General features: G+C 34.4%; 2 protein-coding genes across 2 annotated transcripts; one reads left to right on the forward strand and one right to left on the reverse strand.

Moving 5' to 3' along the window:
* Positions 1–5,279: 5,279 nt before the first annotated feature.
* LOC113399514 (hypodermin-A-like) lies at positions 5,280–7,456 on the reverse strand. The gene is made up of 5 exons (XM_064218996.1): positions 7,267–7,456; positions 6,639–6,825; positions 6,237–6,492; positions 5,686–5,868; positions 5,280–5,432 (listed from the first exon to the last, which is right to left on the reverse strand). Exons 1-5 carry the CDS (start codon positions 7,454–7,456, stop codon positions 5,280–5,282), a joined length of 969 nt encoding a protein of 322 aa, XP_064075066.1.
* Positions 7,457–8,604: 1,148 nt separating this feature from the next.
* LOC113399515 (trypsin 3A1-like) lies at positions 8,605–13,309 on the forward strand. Its single transcript, XM_026638662.2, has 8 exons — positions 8,605–8,728; positions 8,919–9,060; positions 9,755–9,832; positions 10,136–10,280; positions 11,023–11,136; positions 12,448–12,609; positions 12,905–13,030; positions 13,112–13,309. The coding sequence occupies exons 1-8, from the start codon at positions 8,653–8,655 to the stop codon at positions 13,211–13,213; spliced, it is 945 nt and encodes a 314-aa protein (XP_026494447.2). The 5' UTR covers positions 8,605–8,652; the 3' UTR covers positions 13,214–13,309.
* Positions 13,310–14,867: the final 1,558 nt, after the last annotated feature.

The following is a 14,867-nucleotide window of genomic DNA, read 5'->3' on the forward strand; positions in this document are numbered from 1 at the left end:
TTCTTTAATACATGATATAAATAAGCACTATCAGAACATCCCTGAATACTTATTAAAAATATTAGAAACATCATAACAACATCGATATACAAGCCAACCGCGCAGACACCACCAAACCAGCACGTCCCTAGCTCTCAATGTCACGAACAGAGTACACTATACAAAATACAATATAATAATTCTTATGTAAATAAAAATTCTAATATAATAAGCTAAATAAAAAAAAATGGTACTTACCTACAGGTATACCCGACTGGATATCCCATTGGAGTCTGTAACGTTGGTTTTTTATTTATAAACAGCACCCTAAAAACCGATTCCCGATATTTCAATCGTCAAAAGGCGATCTTCTGTATAAACTTTCATCCCGAATTTCATCCTCTTGGGTAATGCTATGCTCGGAATTGCCCTGCGAGATTGAATCAGAAGCAACGTAATTCGCAGGCGAACTAGAATAACCGACGTAGCTCGAAGAATTCCCGAACTGAAGTGGAAGTGTGCGGGGCACATAGCACGAAGATCCGTAGACTGCTGGGGCAAAAATGTACTTGAGTGACGACATAAGACGCAGCGAGGGCATGCCCCTGGTTGTGGACTGATCTTGTAAAGTTCGCGAGCATACGCTGGATTCGGATCGCGCAAGACCAGCCGTTGAAGAATTCCTTGACGGAGGCCTTTGTCCAGCGGTGGACGACTTTCGGCTAAGACAATGTTAATAAAAACCTTTTACATCCGCATTTAAGTCATTTACATATGATTGTATACTGATTTACATGTTTCTAAAATCAAAAATATTTTTTTTCCATATAAAAGTTTCATTAACCGAAATGACCCCTTAGGAGATCAATTTTGAAAAACCTCTCTTAATGTTCACCTACATATGTTCCTGATAAAGAACTCCTGTATAAAATTGACTCCTGTTAGATCAACCTTTTTTGGAAGTGCGTTGTATGTCAGTCAGTCATTTTATTGCCCCCACTGGTGACAAGAGGGCTGGTTCTTTTTTGAGAGGTTTAGAATTACGATTCATCGCTACGATTGCTAGCATTCATGGCTCCATTCCACGCGGTTATGATTTGTACAGTAGCTACTTTTATGTGTGTAATTAAAACCTTAATGTTATTAATTCTTATGTACATTTAAAAAAAATACAAAAAAAATATAATTTAAAAATAAAAATAATATTAAAATGATTTGATATTAATTCCGTATACTTCTTGTAATGATCTAACTTTATTTGATAATTTCATTGTTTCTTGATTAAAACCGACCCCAAAAGTGGTGTTATTATAAAATATAATTTAGGTATGTCTTCTTATATAACATAGGTAACCGCACGGGCAATTGAGCTGATGGTAAGTGGTCACCACTGCCTATAGACATTGATGCCGTATGAAGTGCGCTTGTGGCTGTATTTACACTGGCTCACTCATACTTTAAACCGGATTATTGGCGTAAGAATATCCAGAGAGGGTCGTTTTTACCCAGACGGGCTTACACAAAGCCCTATCCCCAAGTTGGAAATGTATGTTCGCACATAACTTTATTGTTTATGATGCGATTTTGATGAATATTTTTGTTTGTAAGATCAGTAATAGACCATAGAATGTGGTCCAATACCATAATTTAAATTTTATTAATATAGGACATTATTCAGTAAAATTTCAAGTCAAAGTCAGTATTTATTGGCCGGATTGAAATATTACCATGATTAAACACATCTGATATTCGAAGATCAGATTAAGTTCCGATGTTTTTTTTTTTATTTACATAAAACAATTATGATAACAAATATTTCAGCAGGCTCTATTTTATTTGTGAGCAGCTCACGGTTTTTGTCTGGTTAGAAGTCTTAATTTAAGTACGTGTTAGGTTTAGGTGTAATTAATGATACAATTATTCAATGTAAAAGTAAAAGCCTGCAAATACCTCTATTGCTTAATAAAATAATGTATTTATCGAACTTATTCCAATATGATTTATCACTGTAGGTTGTGGATTCATTCCACAGACTTACATCAGTCACGCCAAGAAAGTATCAACATGTAAATTGCGCATTGATGGGCTAAGACCTCCTATCACTTTTAAGGAGAAGGTTAGGAGCATATTCCATCACGCTGCAGTTCGGGTTGGATGAAGCAAGTATCGTCACTACGTTTTTAAAGTATACAGACTTTGAATTTCGAACATAAATTAAGCTCAATGTTTATCCCCTTTTTATGATTTATTCGTTTGTTCCTGACCACAATTTAAACTGTTATGGCAAGATGAAGTCAAGTTACCCTATTAGAGTCGAGAGCTAGTAAACCTATTAAGGTCTGGATCCACCCAGATTTTAAGGCGGTTGTAGAAACCCGGAAATGCAGTTACAGGATTCAAAAAACGTTAAAACATTTTCAATAGTAAAGTACAAACATTTCTGAGCGAATATCCATCACCTCGAAACCACTTAAAAAATAAATAATTGTTAAATAAAATCTTATGCCTGATATATCTATAAGATAACCAAGTGACTTTTTGAATTGGAATTTTAGTTGTTTGCAATTTTGCATAGCGTTTAGTCCCAAACTTCGGGATTTCATTTGAACCCGCAACTTCTGATGTAGATCCACGTATTCTATTCATTGGGTGGAAAGGATTAAATACGATCAATATATAATGTGTAACGTAGTACCTAGATATTGGTCCTAAGTAAATATGAACATTTATTGTATATCATAATTTTAGTAAATATTTATTCATATAATATTATAGCGTATTTCCCACTTCATTGTCCTCACTAATTGCTAATGGTTTACTATAGTTATATTCATTAAAATTATCTTTACTTAATAAAGAAGCCACGTTTACTTATTACACGAGTATACTAGCGTATTCATAGTTAAGTATAAAATACTAATGAATCGTAAAAAATAATAACTTGAACTGAGAAGAACAGGACCTAGGGTGAACAATTAAACATCTTATATGAGCAAACGCTCAGTAGGGCACCCCAGGGTGACCTATGAACTGGAATTGGTGTCGGGATCTGACTGGATGCGGAAGACGGGTCAATGGGAGCTTTGTTACATCGTGGAATGTCTTTGTCCAGCAATGGATCTCTAAGACGTATATTTAAAAATACTTTATTTACAACCAGCACTCAAAGACGTCTCAGTGACTTGAGACATTAGTATTATGATTGATATCAACCTCACATTAATTCTTGAGAACTTCCTAACCTATTCAAAGTCTTTGAAGTATAGACGTTGCTACATGTCTGCAGAAGTAACACTGTCGATATGAGGAGAACCAGCACAATGCTTAACGCGCTGACGCGTAATATCCCGGAGGATCTTGACATTGAATCCACAATATATAATCTATACTGGAAGAATAGAGTTCAAAGTTTTTTTGCGAGGTGTCGAAGCTACAAAGTCAACTCATATCCATATAGAGCTACATACAAAATACGTATGAATAATTTTGAGCCCTAATCCGTTGGAATCCGGCTCTATATCTTTTTAAAAAAACTCGTCCTCGCTTCTTGTTTCAAGAGTTGGCCATTACCTTTTTTTTTTTTCTCGCTGGATAAACACATTACGCGCTTCCCCCACGTGATGGAAAGGGGGGGGGACTCCTCGGAGCCCTGGACGCCGAGTGCGCTCTTTACGGTTTACCCACTAAAAAACCAGCGGTACCCTCTCCGTCTTTCGGCGGGGGCCACGGGATCGCCTTCGCATGCTACCGTGACGCCCTGATGGTTGGCCCGCCTATGCGGTCCTCCAACACCTAGAGGGGGTTCTTAGGGTACCGAGACCCCCCTAGTCCCTGCGACGCCTATTGAGGCGGGGGAGAAGGTGCGCGTAGCGCTTCTTCCTCCTCCCCGGTCGTCTTCGGCGGAGCGGGTCTGCAGCGGCATCCTCTTCCCGCTCCCGCTCCGCGGCTTCCTTCTGCGACATCATGTTTTCGCAGAAGGAGCGCATCTCCGACCAGCACGTCTCGCTACCGAGCATTTCGTTGACGATGCTCGGCAGCGTGAGGTCTCCGCCCATAGTCACCGCCAGGGTGTGCCTCTGGGGCCCCCACGCAGCACACTCACTCAGGGTGTGGTGCGCCGTGTCGACTGGCACACCACACTCGTGGCAGGAGGGTGACACCTCCCGCCGCGCTATTCCGTGCAGGTACTTACCGAAGCATCCGTGCCCGGTATTACGCCTATCGATGACATAATGGAGGCCTTTAAATTATCCACGGTCTTCCGCCTCCTTTACCACAGCGACCTTGGTCCGCATCTCCGGGCTGCGCTTCGTCCAGCCTGTGCGCGAAGTTCCTCAGCGCCCATTTTTGTAGGATCCGCGGTGTGGACATCCGAGGAGGAAGATTCCTCGGAGTCCAAAACAGTCTGAGGAGGTTCCTTTCGAAACGCTCGACTACAAAGCGATCGTTCGAAGGCTCCCTCTCTAGCCTCATTGGTCTTGGCCTTCAGCTCAGCCTTAGCCCGAGCGAGGCCACTGCCACGACCTTTGGCAATTTTGCCGCGAATAGCAGGCTTGCTTTTCGCAGCCATTCTTGTCTCCGTCTCCGTGTCAGAATCGGAGTTAATAATAGTGAGGCCCCCATATGGCCGTTTTCGGCGAACTAGGGCGTCGGACGATAACTCTGTGTCGACTTCCATCGCCGAGAACAAACAATATAAAAAAAAGGAAAAAAAAAACCAAACAATAAAATATATATATAAATATATCTGAAACAATAAATTAGGTCTAAAAAGATCTATTCACAACAACAAAACCCAATCCTTAAACAAAACAATTATCCATGTGCAAAGCAAAAAGTCCAGATATTACGCGTCAGAGATAACGAAAACCAGTTTACAAGCTAGGTGTCGTTTTAATTCATCAAATCGTACAATTTTATCACAATATTCAACACAACCTCAGTCGAAGACGTCCGAACGGCGAATCCAAGAGTTGGCCATTACCTAGCTCAAAGACGGAGCCTAGAAATTCAGAGATGCCGTGTCGCCAGCGTCCTAGGTACAATACCACAAGACAATATTTTGAACGGCACATATATAATAATTTAAATATTATAACCGTTTAATTTTGTTTTATCTTTTTCATTAAATTATTTTGTATGACATAACTATATTTTATACTTAAAATACTATTGAAATAACTTAAAGGATTGGTTAAATTTGTTGAACGGTGCCCTTAATAAATGAATACTAGAGGTAACTACAAATGTTTTATAATAAAAAAAAATATACAAAAATATTAATTTAGTTTCACTACGCATTACAATAGCGAATCTATCCAGAGCCGAATATGCGATGAGGAGATTCTTGTAAATATTGTTGGACTCGGATGAGTTAAGCAATCTTCTGATATCCAACTGGACGTTATGCCCCAGAGACCACCATCAGCAACAATTGGAGCTCCAGCATCAGGCTAAAAACATGAAAATATTTAAATATTATCTATTTTTTAAAAGTTTTGGGTGTTCTTAAAAGTAGGAGTATGAAAATAATTCTATAAAAGTATACTAATTCTATGTTTTACTATTTTATTTGACTTACAGACACAAAAGCAGAGCACAAATAGGCAATAATATTTTTTTTAATGATAAGTACATTCCTAGTAAAACTGATTCAGAACCAGAAGACGTAAGAATATTGGAGAAAAGTTTAAGAAAAATTGTTACCATGCATGGACTGTGATGTGAAATAAATGGTTCCAGACAAATACTGGATACGTGTAGATTATAATTATTTGCCTGACTAAGCATGTAGCACTTATCCCAAGGTATAGATCTCTGTGTCGAAACCCTCATGCTGTATGATTTAAGCCGCTCCTTAGCTGCCCGTGGCAAAATTTTACCGTTTATCTGAAAAAAGAAACAGTATTAAGACAGCAATAGACAATAGAAACGATAATCTACGAAAACAGCACCCTTATAAACTAGTCACTGAGATAATAAAGACATGATTAATAATACTGAAATTGTCAAAGACATTATTGAATGTTAAATAAGAAGAAAACGATGTTCAAATAAGTGGTTTTATTAATAAAAAGGGATTTCTATCAAAATCAGCTGATTTTATGATACATCAAATAGTGGATGAACATTTATAGGAAATTGTTATAGTTATATTCGAGAACACCACAAATATCGTATTGGATATTTGAAGATTGAAGTATCTTAGAAGAACTGTATGGTATCTTGATATCGATGAAGAAAATATAGGTACTTACAATTAATCTCGGCCAATATGTAGCTACGAACTTCGCACTCACTACTCGCCCCTTGATATCAGATAGCGGTATTGGTTGAATATACTCTGAAAATTCTAGACCATTCGCAATCCTCAACATAGCTATGTCAAAACTTGGTTCTTTATAGACATAGGATGGATGAATTTCAATAGACTTTAGAGGTATCAATACTCCACCTTTCTTGCAATTGACTGATCCTAAGCGAACACGAAATAATTTGATTGTTTCGCGTGTACTGTAAAGTAAAATGATTTTATAATAAGATCGTATTTATAGTTGAATATTTTGCAAGTTCAAACATACAAAGACAGTTGAAATAATAAATATATAATTAAACATCGAAGTCTCTTAATTTAATATTTCATATTGGTTTTAGCTTACTTATAAAATTCTCCAGCCACAGTTAGTATCCATTTCTTATCTACCAGGGCACCAGAAGCATAGTGCGAGCCTTTCCTCTGGATAGACACGGAGTAAGGATAATTATTATTGCTCTTGTAATTAATAAGTTTTATTTCCCTAGGCGCTGTAGGTTCAGTATCCTTGCAAGTAGATATTGTGATGTTGTCTAAAAAATAATGTTTGAATGATAATATAATTGCTAAGAAATTAACAAAATTCAGTCGCTCCGTATTTTCGCAAATAATAACATCAGCAGTACTATTCTGTAAGAACTCATTTTACATTTCATTCGAATGCTGAAAACCGAGTTTCAGTGATTCGCTTTTTTATGTGTCTTTTAAATAATTATTTATTTACAATTTTCAATGTCACATGTCACTTTCTGTTTTTTTTATGGTCGAATTCTACGGTGAGATTCAAGTAAGTGCGTACAGAACAGTTCTACTGAGAGAGATAGTTGTTACTGCCTTATCTATCAAAACTAGTACACTAAACAACCTAACAGCTCCAATTCATTTTTATCTGAACTACTTGAAACATTGAATTTAATACGTTCATCTTAATGAATGAATAAATCTAATGTAATTGGTATAACTATTATACTGACCATTGAAGCTATCTTTCATTTTGGATACTCTCAAAGGTATTTCTTTGGAACTGGTATTATATAATTCATTGCTATCAGACTCTAATGATCTTTTGTCATCATTGTCGTCTTTTTCATCATAATTATCACCATTCACAAATACATATAAAGTCAAAATTACTAAAGCTTTGAAACGAAATATATCACCCATTATTTTGTTATTTGCAGCAATTAGTAAAAAAACAATAACGACATTACTAATAAACTTGTCAGAATAATATTTTATAATTTTCTTGTAAAATGTTTAAAGAAGTGTAAAGTAATAATGTTTGCACAGGTGTTAAATACATATTTTATAAGAAAAATAAAACAAGTAACGCAAAAAACAAGTAAGATAGAGAAAAAATAAAAGGATAAAAACCCAGCAAGTAGAACAATTGAAGAAAAACTAACAAAGAAATATTTTTTTACTCGTTCAATTTAATCGTCGTCAACAATACGAAGGGATTGATGACAATGATACTTAGTTGACTTGAGATGTAGAGACTCTTTCGAGCACTTTCTTGGTAAGCTCGTCTGCGTAGGTACCACCTATTAGATATTCTACCACCAAACAGTGATACTTATCGTTATTGTGTTGTGAGGGTGAGTGAGCCAGTGTAACTTCAGGCACAAAGTCATAACATCTTATTTACCAAGGTTAGGCACATTGGCTATCTAAGGATTGGTTATTATTTCTTGCAGTGCCAATGTCTATGGGCGGTGGTGACTAAGCTAACCATCAGATGACCCATTTTTCCGCCCACCTACCTAAATAATAAAAAATTAAGGTATTGACGTATATTAATTCTATAATATAAAATGACTATATGTTGCTTAGCTGGCTGGCTGAGGCCTCATTTTGCGGTAAAAAAGATACTTATTAAAATTTGTGGAAAAAATCAATAACTGAATCTCTTGCATATTCTTCTCGGTAGTATCTACATTCCTGTCAGTTCTTTGGTTTACATTTAATTTAATACTGTAACATGACGAATCAAACTCTTTTTATGAATTTTGATCTATTTCGAACCTTTTGTTAAGTTGATTTAAATTATTCGATTCAATCAGATCATCGTATTTCTTTTACTCGTCGCCATTTCTATCATTAACTCCATTTCGTCAGAACTTACATTTTAAACTCTTTACGTAATTTGCCAAATGCCAAACATCTAATATTGTTTGTTTTGTTTCTTAAACAAATATTTCAAACTTAATTAGTAATTATTTTGTTTCGCCTATTGTTACGGAGTTACGAGACTTTGATATGAGGCACCACCATTAGTGTTTTCAAATCTATTTCAAAACTGCTGATAAGTAATGTTACATTATTTCATTACCTAGATCTCGATGATGGACGATTGAATTATGGGTAGAGGCAATAGTGCTCTTGATTTTATTATTTTTCTTCTTTTAATTTATTGTTTGAGTTATGTATTTGGTGGTAAGTTTTTGGCTCTTAATATTCTATTGATTGGACTCACGTTTAACATATAATTTTCTTGATTTTGATGTATACTAATTAACTAATAATAAGGCATGTGCTAAATTGTTTGTTAAATTGTTTGATGTACTAATTCTATATTCTAAGTTGACACGAATAATAAGAATTTCTAAAATAAATACAATTTCAGAATCAACTACTATGAAAGCAGAATTAGAATGCGAGTTCCCTCCGAGAATTGAGAAAGACTTTACCCATATAAGACGGAAACGTCTGACAACTGATACAGGCCTTGTTTGTCTGGAAGATTATCCGTATACTGTGTCTATTAGGTAGCTGTTTATATTTATCTAAACCATATCATAAGTCGCGCTAAACCAGCGTTGGAATACGTGCAATCGTACATGTTCTTTTAGGATAATTTTGGAATACGTGAAATTCAAATGTTATAAAATGTCTCATAATTCCCAATTCCAATTTTGTTTCCTAATTTCGGAATTTTATTTCGGTAACCGTGAAATAATAGAAAATGAGACCATTTTATACAATAGAGGAGTATAGGCTTAAAATAAAATTTTTGATCATAATCGATCGAAACGATTTTTTAAAACAAACTAGAAACTCGCCGTATCATAATATCGTGATGTATCAAACAGCGATATGCAGGATTGACTATAATAATGAATATGAAATCTAAAATATTCACGCATCCAAATAACGTATCACTGTAAGTCGGGTTTCAGAATGACTTTCAAAGTATTTTTTTATGGATAGCACTGCAACTATTGTATTTTTTTATCTTGGATAAGTATGGATTTCCTCCAATTTACGGTTCAGTAAAATTCATACATGCATCAAAATGGGATATCACCGTAAATCGAGTGAGATACAAAATGAGTTTCAATAGAATAGTAATTCAGCTGATCCTTTTTTTCTCTCGGATAACGCATTTACTTGCTCCTTATATTGTTCTAAAATAAAATTATTGACAGCGATTTATTTCAATATTTCAAATTCAATTTGTAGATTACACTCGAAGCATTGGTGTGGAGGAGCAATTGTTGGAAAGCAATGGATATTATCAGCAGCCCAATGTTTTGATTAGTGAGTTATTTTCCCGCAATAAAAATCTGTCAAATGATATAGCTAATAAAATTCTGATATTTCTTACCTTACTTCCTTACCTTTATGTATTTCCATAGCTTTTGGTGTATTTAGTCAGTAGAAAATTCCAAACCGATGTTGCTTTAAATTTATATCAATCTTGTAGAAATGTCGAATCAAAGGTTATTTTAAGTCTACTTAAATAAATTATAATATCTATATTGATATTGATATTTGGATTAGATTAATTCATTATGGCAATACATCCCATTTTATTTAATAAACCATTCAATTGACCTACAGTGTGACCAGTGAAGAAGTAACAGTGCGTATGGGTTCTGTGTTTAGAGACTTCGGAGGCCAAATCCTATCAGTGGTGGATATCCAGCGGCACCCGAACTATAAATTGGATCATTACTATCCAGATCATAATCTTGCTTTGATTAAGGTACTTATATGACAAAAATTTATTTGGTTTCATGTTGAATTCATCATACTAAATTTAAATTGTGGGGCTGCATGGTAATAAAAAAAAATGGCATAAAAAATGGTACTAAAAAAACAAGGATAGACTAAAGGTACGGACAACTTATCTGTCGTGATACAGATGTAACTCTCAGGTCTGTGTAATATGATTACTGGGTCAGCGCGGACAGGGAACCTGTTTATATAAGCTCCCCTTTCTCATATAATTTGAACAAAACACTTCAAAAAACGAATAGAAGTTTTCACAAGAGCATAAATATGTTATAATAAATTTATAACATGTAAACTATCAACAGGATAACATAGCTTCTGGCTAATATTTCAATCTTGGAAAGATGCAAAGGCAGGAACAATAGTCACATATAGCTTTAATATAAAATTAATTAAAATTCTATAATGTTATTAAAATAATGATGCTTTATACTAAAGAGGTGCTAAAAATTTACAGAACATAACCATTTACTGTATAATGATCGGAAGAAAAACTGTTACAAGAAAAAATATTGGTTTCACAAACAAAATATATTAGCTGTTTATACTCAAAATATAATCATAAAATTAGTAATATTTTTCACACAATACATTAAACACTACAAAATATATATTTTTTTAATAGTTTTTTTTTAGATGATTGCTATTTTAGGTTAACAAAGGAACGGTTCGCAAAACGTAACAGAATAAATCATATGCTCCTTTGATTGTAGGTAAACATTCCAATTGTTAAAAATGCACGCATGCAAGCCGTATCGTTAGCGGTGGCTAACTCAGATTTGCCTCTGCTGTTCGGGGAAGTGGTTGTCACCGGATACGGCTCTGTGGTAATATTCCTAAATCAATTTTTTTTATATTATTATTACTATTTTAGTTACAATTTTTTACCATTAGACCCGAGATGGCTCCTGTGTTTAGAACGCGTGCATCTTAACCAGGCAAGCACTACTGAATTTTCATGAGTTTATAATTAATGTCGAGGTCGTCGTCGAAGGAAACATCGCGAGGAAACTAACATGTGTCTTATACCCTCATTAGAACAGCGTGATGGAATGAGCTCCAAACCTTCTCCTCAAAGGGGAGATTAAGTCTTAGTCAAGCACTGGGCACACAGCCGCATTTCTATGAAGAAAACACACATATCCGAGATACCAAAATATCTTCGAACGAGACGAGTATGAGAAACAAGACCTAAATTAATAATAAATTGGTTCACTTAGAGATGCCTCATGTTATGTTCACGGTTTTCATAGTCTCATTTATTAACCTTCGCACTGATTGGTCTAAATAGTTCGTAATGGAAATATCATTCGTTTTGTTAAAGTATTGCAGCCTTATAGTTTTATTCTCGAGTCTGATATATATTTGAAATCGAGCCATTGAAATCAATTTTATTTCTAAATAAAACTGATTATATTTTATGTAGAATTTGGACTACTTAAACCTTTGCCACTAAACACTGGCACCGTTAAATATTATCCTCACATTAAACCTCTCATTACCGTCAACGATGGCAACAGTTTACATATTTATTAAGCTTATTTTAATTATTTATTATTCACTATTAACTTAAAACAAAATATATAATATCGTACCAGATTTTCGCTCTGTTAAATACTTCAGTAGGACTAAATTAGTGTCAAATTTTTTGAAAGAAGAAAGGTATTTATATGTTAGACAAGTCAATTCTTATGAGTGCAATTACTGTCTCGTAATAATGTGTAGGTATTACTTTTAATATTTATTTAATTTTACATAAATAACATATAATCAGATAAAGACACGCGCAGATCAATGTCAACAAATATCGTAATTGATGTTGCGTCGTAAATTTCCTCAGATAAATGGTGTCTATTAAACTTTTTCGAATTATTTCCTGTTTTATTGGTGCTATATAATATTTTTGGTACCATAGGCACCTAGGTATTACTAGGCTTACAGTATTCTAATATAATATTTGGTCCATATGTCCTTCATACGTTTAAAAAAATTGTATTGACAGAAATATGAGTGAGTATCTACAAAATTTCCAAAAAATTCTGCCTTTTCCAAAGGTCCTGCAATTTTAGATAAACTGTTATCTCCTTATGTTACTAAAAACTATTTTACTGATAATACCATTTCTCTTATACTCTCAGAAAACGGGGCAAATCCGTGAAGGTATCAACCAGGAGCTTCGTCGGATGCTAGTTAAAGAATTTCCACGATCACAATGCAGGATTGTCTATGGAAATGACTATCACATACAACATGACCACATGTGTTTACAAAGTCTCGTTAAAGGCATTGCGCTTTGTGCGGTAAAATATACTTTATTTGTAACAATTTTTGTATCTCAACTTCTCAATCTCCTTTGGTCAACTCAGTCTTGGAAGATGAAGTGGAGCTAATTTTCCTAATACGTTTAGAAAGGGGAGAATTAAAAAAATATATATATTTATTTAATTACCAATATATATCGAGCATTCCTCTATACGCTATATTTAGGATAATATTAGTATTTAAATCGGCATTCTTAGGTTTTGTTTGAGACTCAAAGTGCCCATTCTCTTCGGGTGAGTGATAATTAATATTTCAACCATCCAAATATTTCAGGGAGATACCGGCGACCCAGCTGTGCATTTTAGCGGAATTAACCGAGGTGGTACGTTATTTGGTATAGCATTATTCTCAGGAACAGAAGAATGCGCCTATAAATCTAAGCCAGGAGTATACGCTAAGGTAGAAATTAGACTGACACCTTTTTGATTAAAAAGCTTTGAAGTCAATATTTTTCGTTAATATAGAATATCTTATTTTCAGGTATCGTACAGTAGACAGTGGATAGATAAAGTTATCAACGAGACAGAGTACAATGAAAGTGCAGACAGTGGGGAGAATGCAATACCTATTGATGTGAAATAACGGCCTTAAGTTTAGCGAGTGTTTAGTTAATTATTGTTTTCTCCCTTCGTCATCTTTGATTAGACATTCGAAAGAAAGAGGGAGATCATCGTTTAATCTTAACAAAATTTCTGGTTATAGTCGTAAATATTAAATTTAGCTTAGGAAAGTACTGTTTTAACTCTGATCAATAAAAGTGTTTTTTTTTTTTTTTTACAAATTACTTGGAAGATGAATACACCTATCTCGTTTCACCTAATAACAAATAGAGTATTTTTGTTTGGATTGAAAGAAATATTTCATTTCTTTTAAATATATTTTAAACAATGAGTTCAGTAGTTAAAAAACTATTTAAAAAATCATAAGAGTTTTTTCTTGAACACCTAGCAATTCAAATATTATAAATAATATAATATTATTATTAATATATTTCCTTGGTGTAAAGTCATTATCCTCATGTCCTTATCCCAATTTTACTTGGGGTCGGCGCAGCATGTCTTCTTCTTCCATACTTCTCTGTCGGACGTCAAAACTTCCTTGGTGTAAAGTACCAGCTCGAAATCCCATTGCTGAACGAAAGGCTGCCTTCTAGAAAACAGATACGGAGAGAGATATTACCAAATAATTAATACCAATTTTGTATAATTGTTTTCTTCCGGGTCATGCAGAAACTAATGATCCTCTTGATATGGAAATTCTATATTGTTTTCATTTGTTATTGGGCGATCATCAATTTTGATATATTGTATTTTTTTGAGATTTAGCTCATTATGTCATATTAGTAGTCTGAGCGAAAATTGTCGGTTCGCTTGTTTAATTGAACATTGACGCTCTCGAAGATAAGATGTCTAAGCTAGTTCCAATTTTAAAAAAATATGTATAAAATAATTATTTATGTTTAAATTTCTACTAAGTCATCGACTGTTATCTTTTATATATAAGTGTCAGTAACAATTTTCACGTTTACATAAATAAAAGAAATACTGACAATTTAAAGTTTATTTGATGTGTAACACGTATTCCTAGAAAATGTCGTGGAGAAATTGGTCAGGAAATATTTAATGGAAATAATTACATTTAAAAAAAAAAACATTAATTCTTAAATGAGCCGAGATGGCTCAGTGGTTAGAACGCGTGCATCTTAACCGATGATTTCGGGTTCAAACCCAGGCAGGCACCACTGAATTTACATGTGCTTAATTTGTTTATAATTCATCTCGTGCTCGGCGGTGAAGGAAAACATCGTGAGAAAACCTGCATGTGTCTAATTTCAACGAAATTCTGCCACATGTGTATTCCACCAACCCGCATTGGAGCAGCGTGGTGGAATATGCTCCATACCTTCTCCTCAACGGGAGAGGAGGCCTTAGCCCAGCAGTGGGAAATTTACAGGCTGATTATGTTATTTATGTTATGTAATTCTTAAAACTAATAAATACGAAGTAAACATATTTGGGATACTATTACCTACTTAGTGACAACGGGACCAAAAGTTTGAGTGAAATTTCAGCACAATCGCTTGAGAAGTAGGACAAATCGAACGAAGATAGCTAAAAGTTTGTGCAAACGCTATTTTTTTGTTTGTGCAACCATAAAGTTTAATTAGTCTGTTGTAAAGATCATTTCTAAAATAATCCTTTATAACATAATCATATCAATGTTTTATTTGTCGGGG

The sequence above is a fragment of the Vanessa tameamea genome, chromosome 25, assembly GCF_037043105.1.
Source record: "Vanessa tameamea isolate UH-Manoa-2023 chromosome 25, ilVanTame1 primary haplotype, whole genome shotgun sequence".
Taxonomy (NCBI): Eukaryota; Metazoa; Arthropoda; class Insecta; order Lepidoptera; family Nymphalidae; genus Vanessa; species Vanessa tameamea.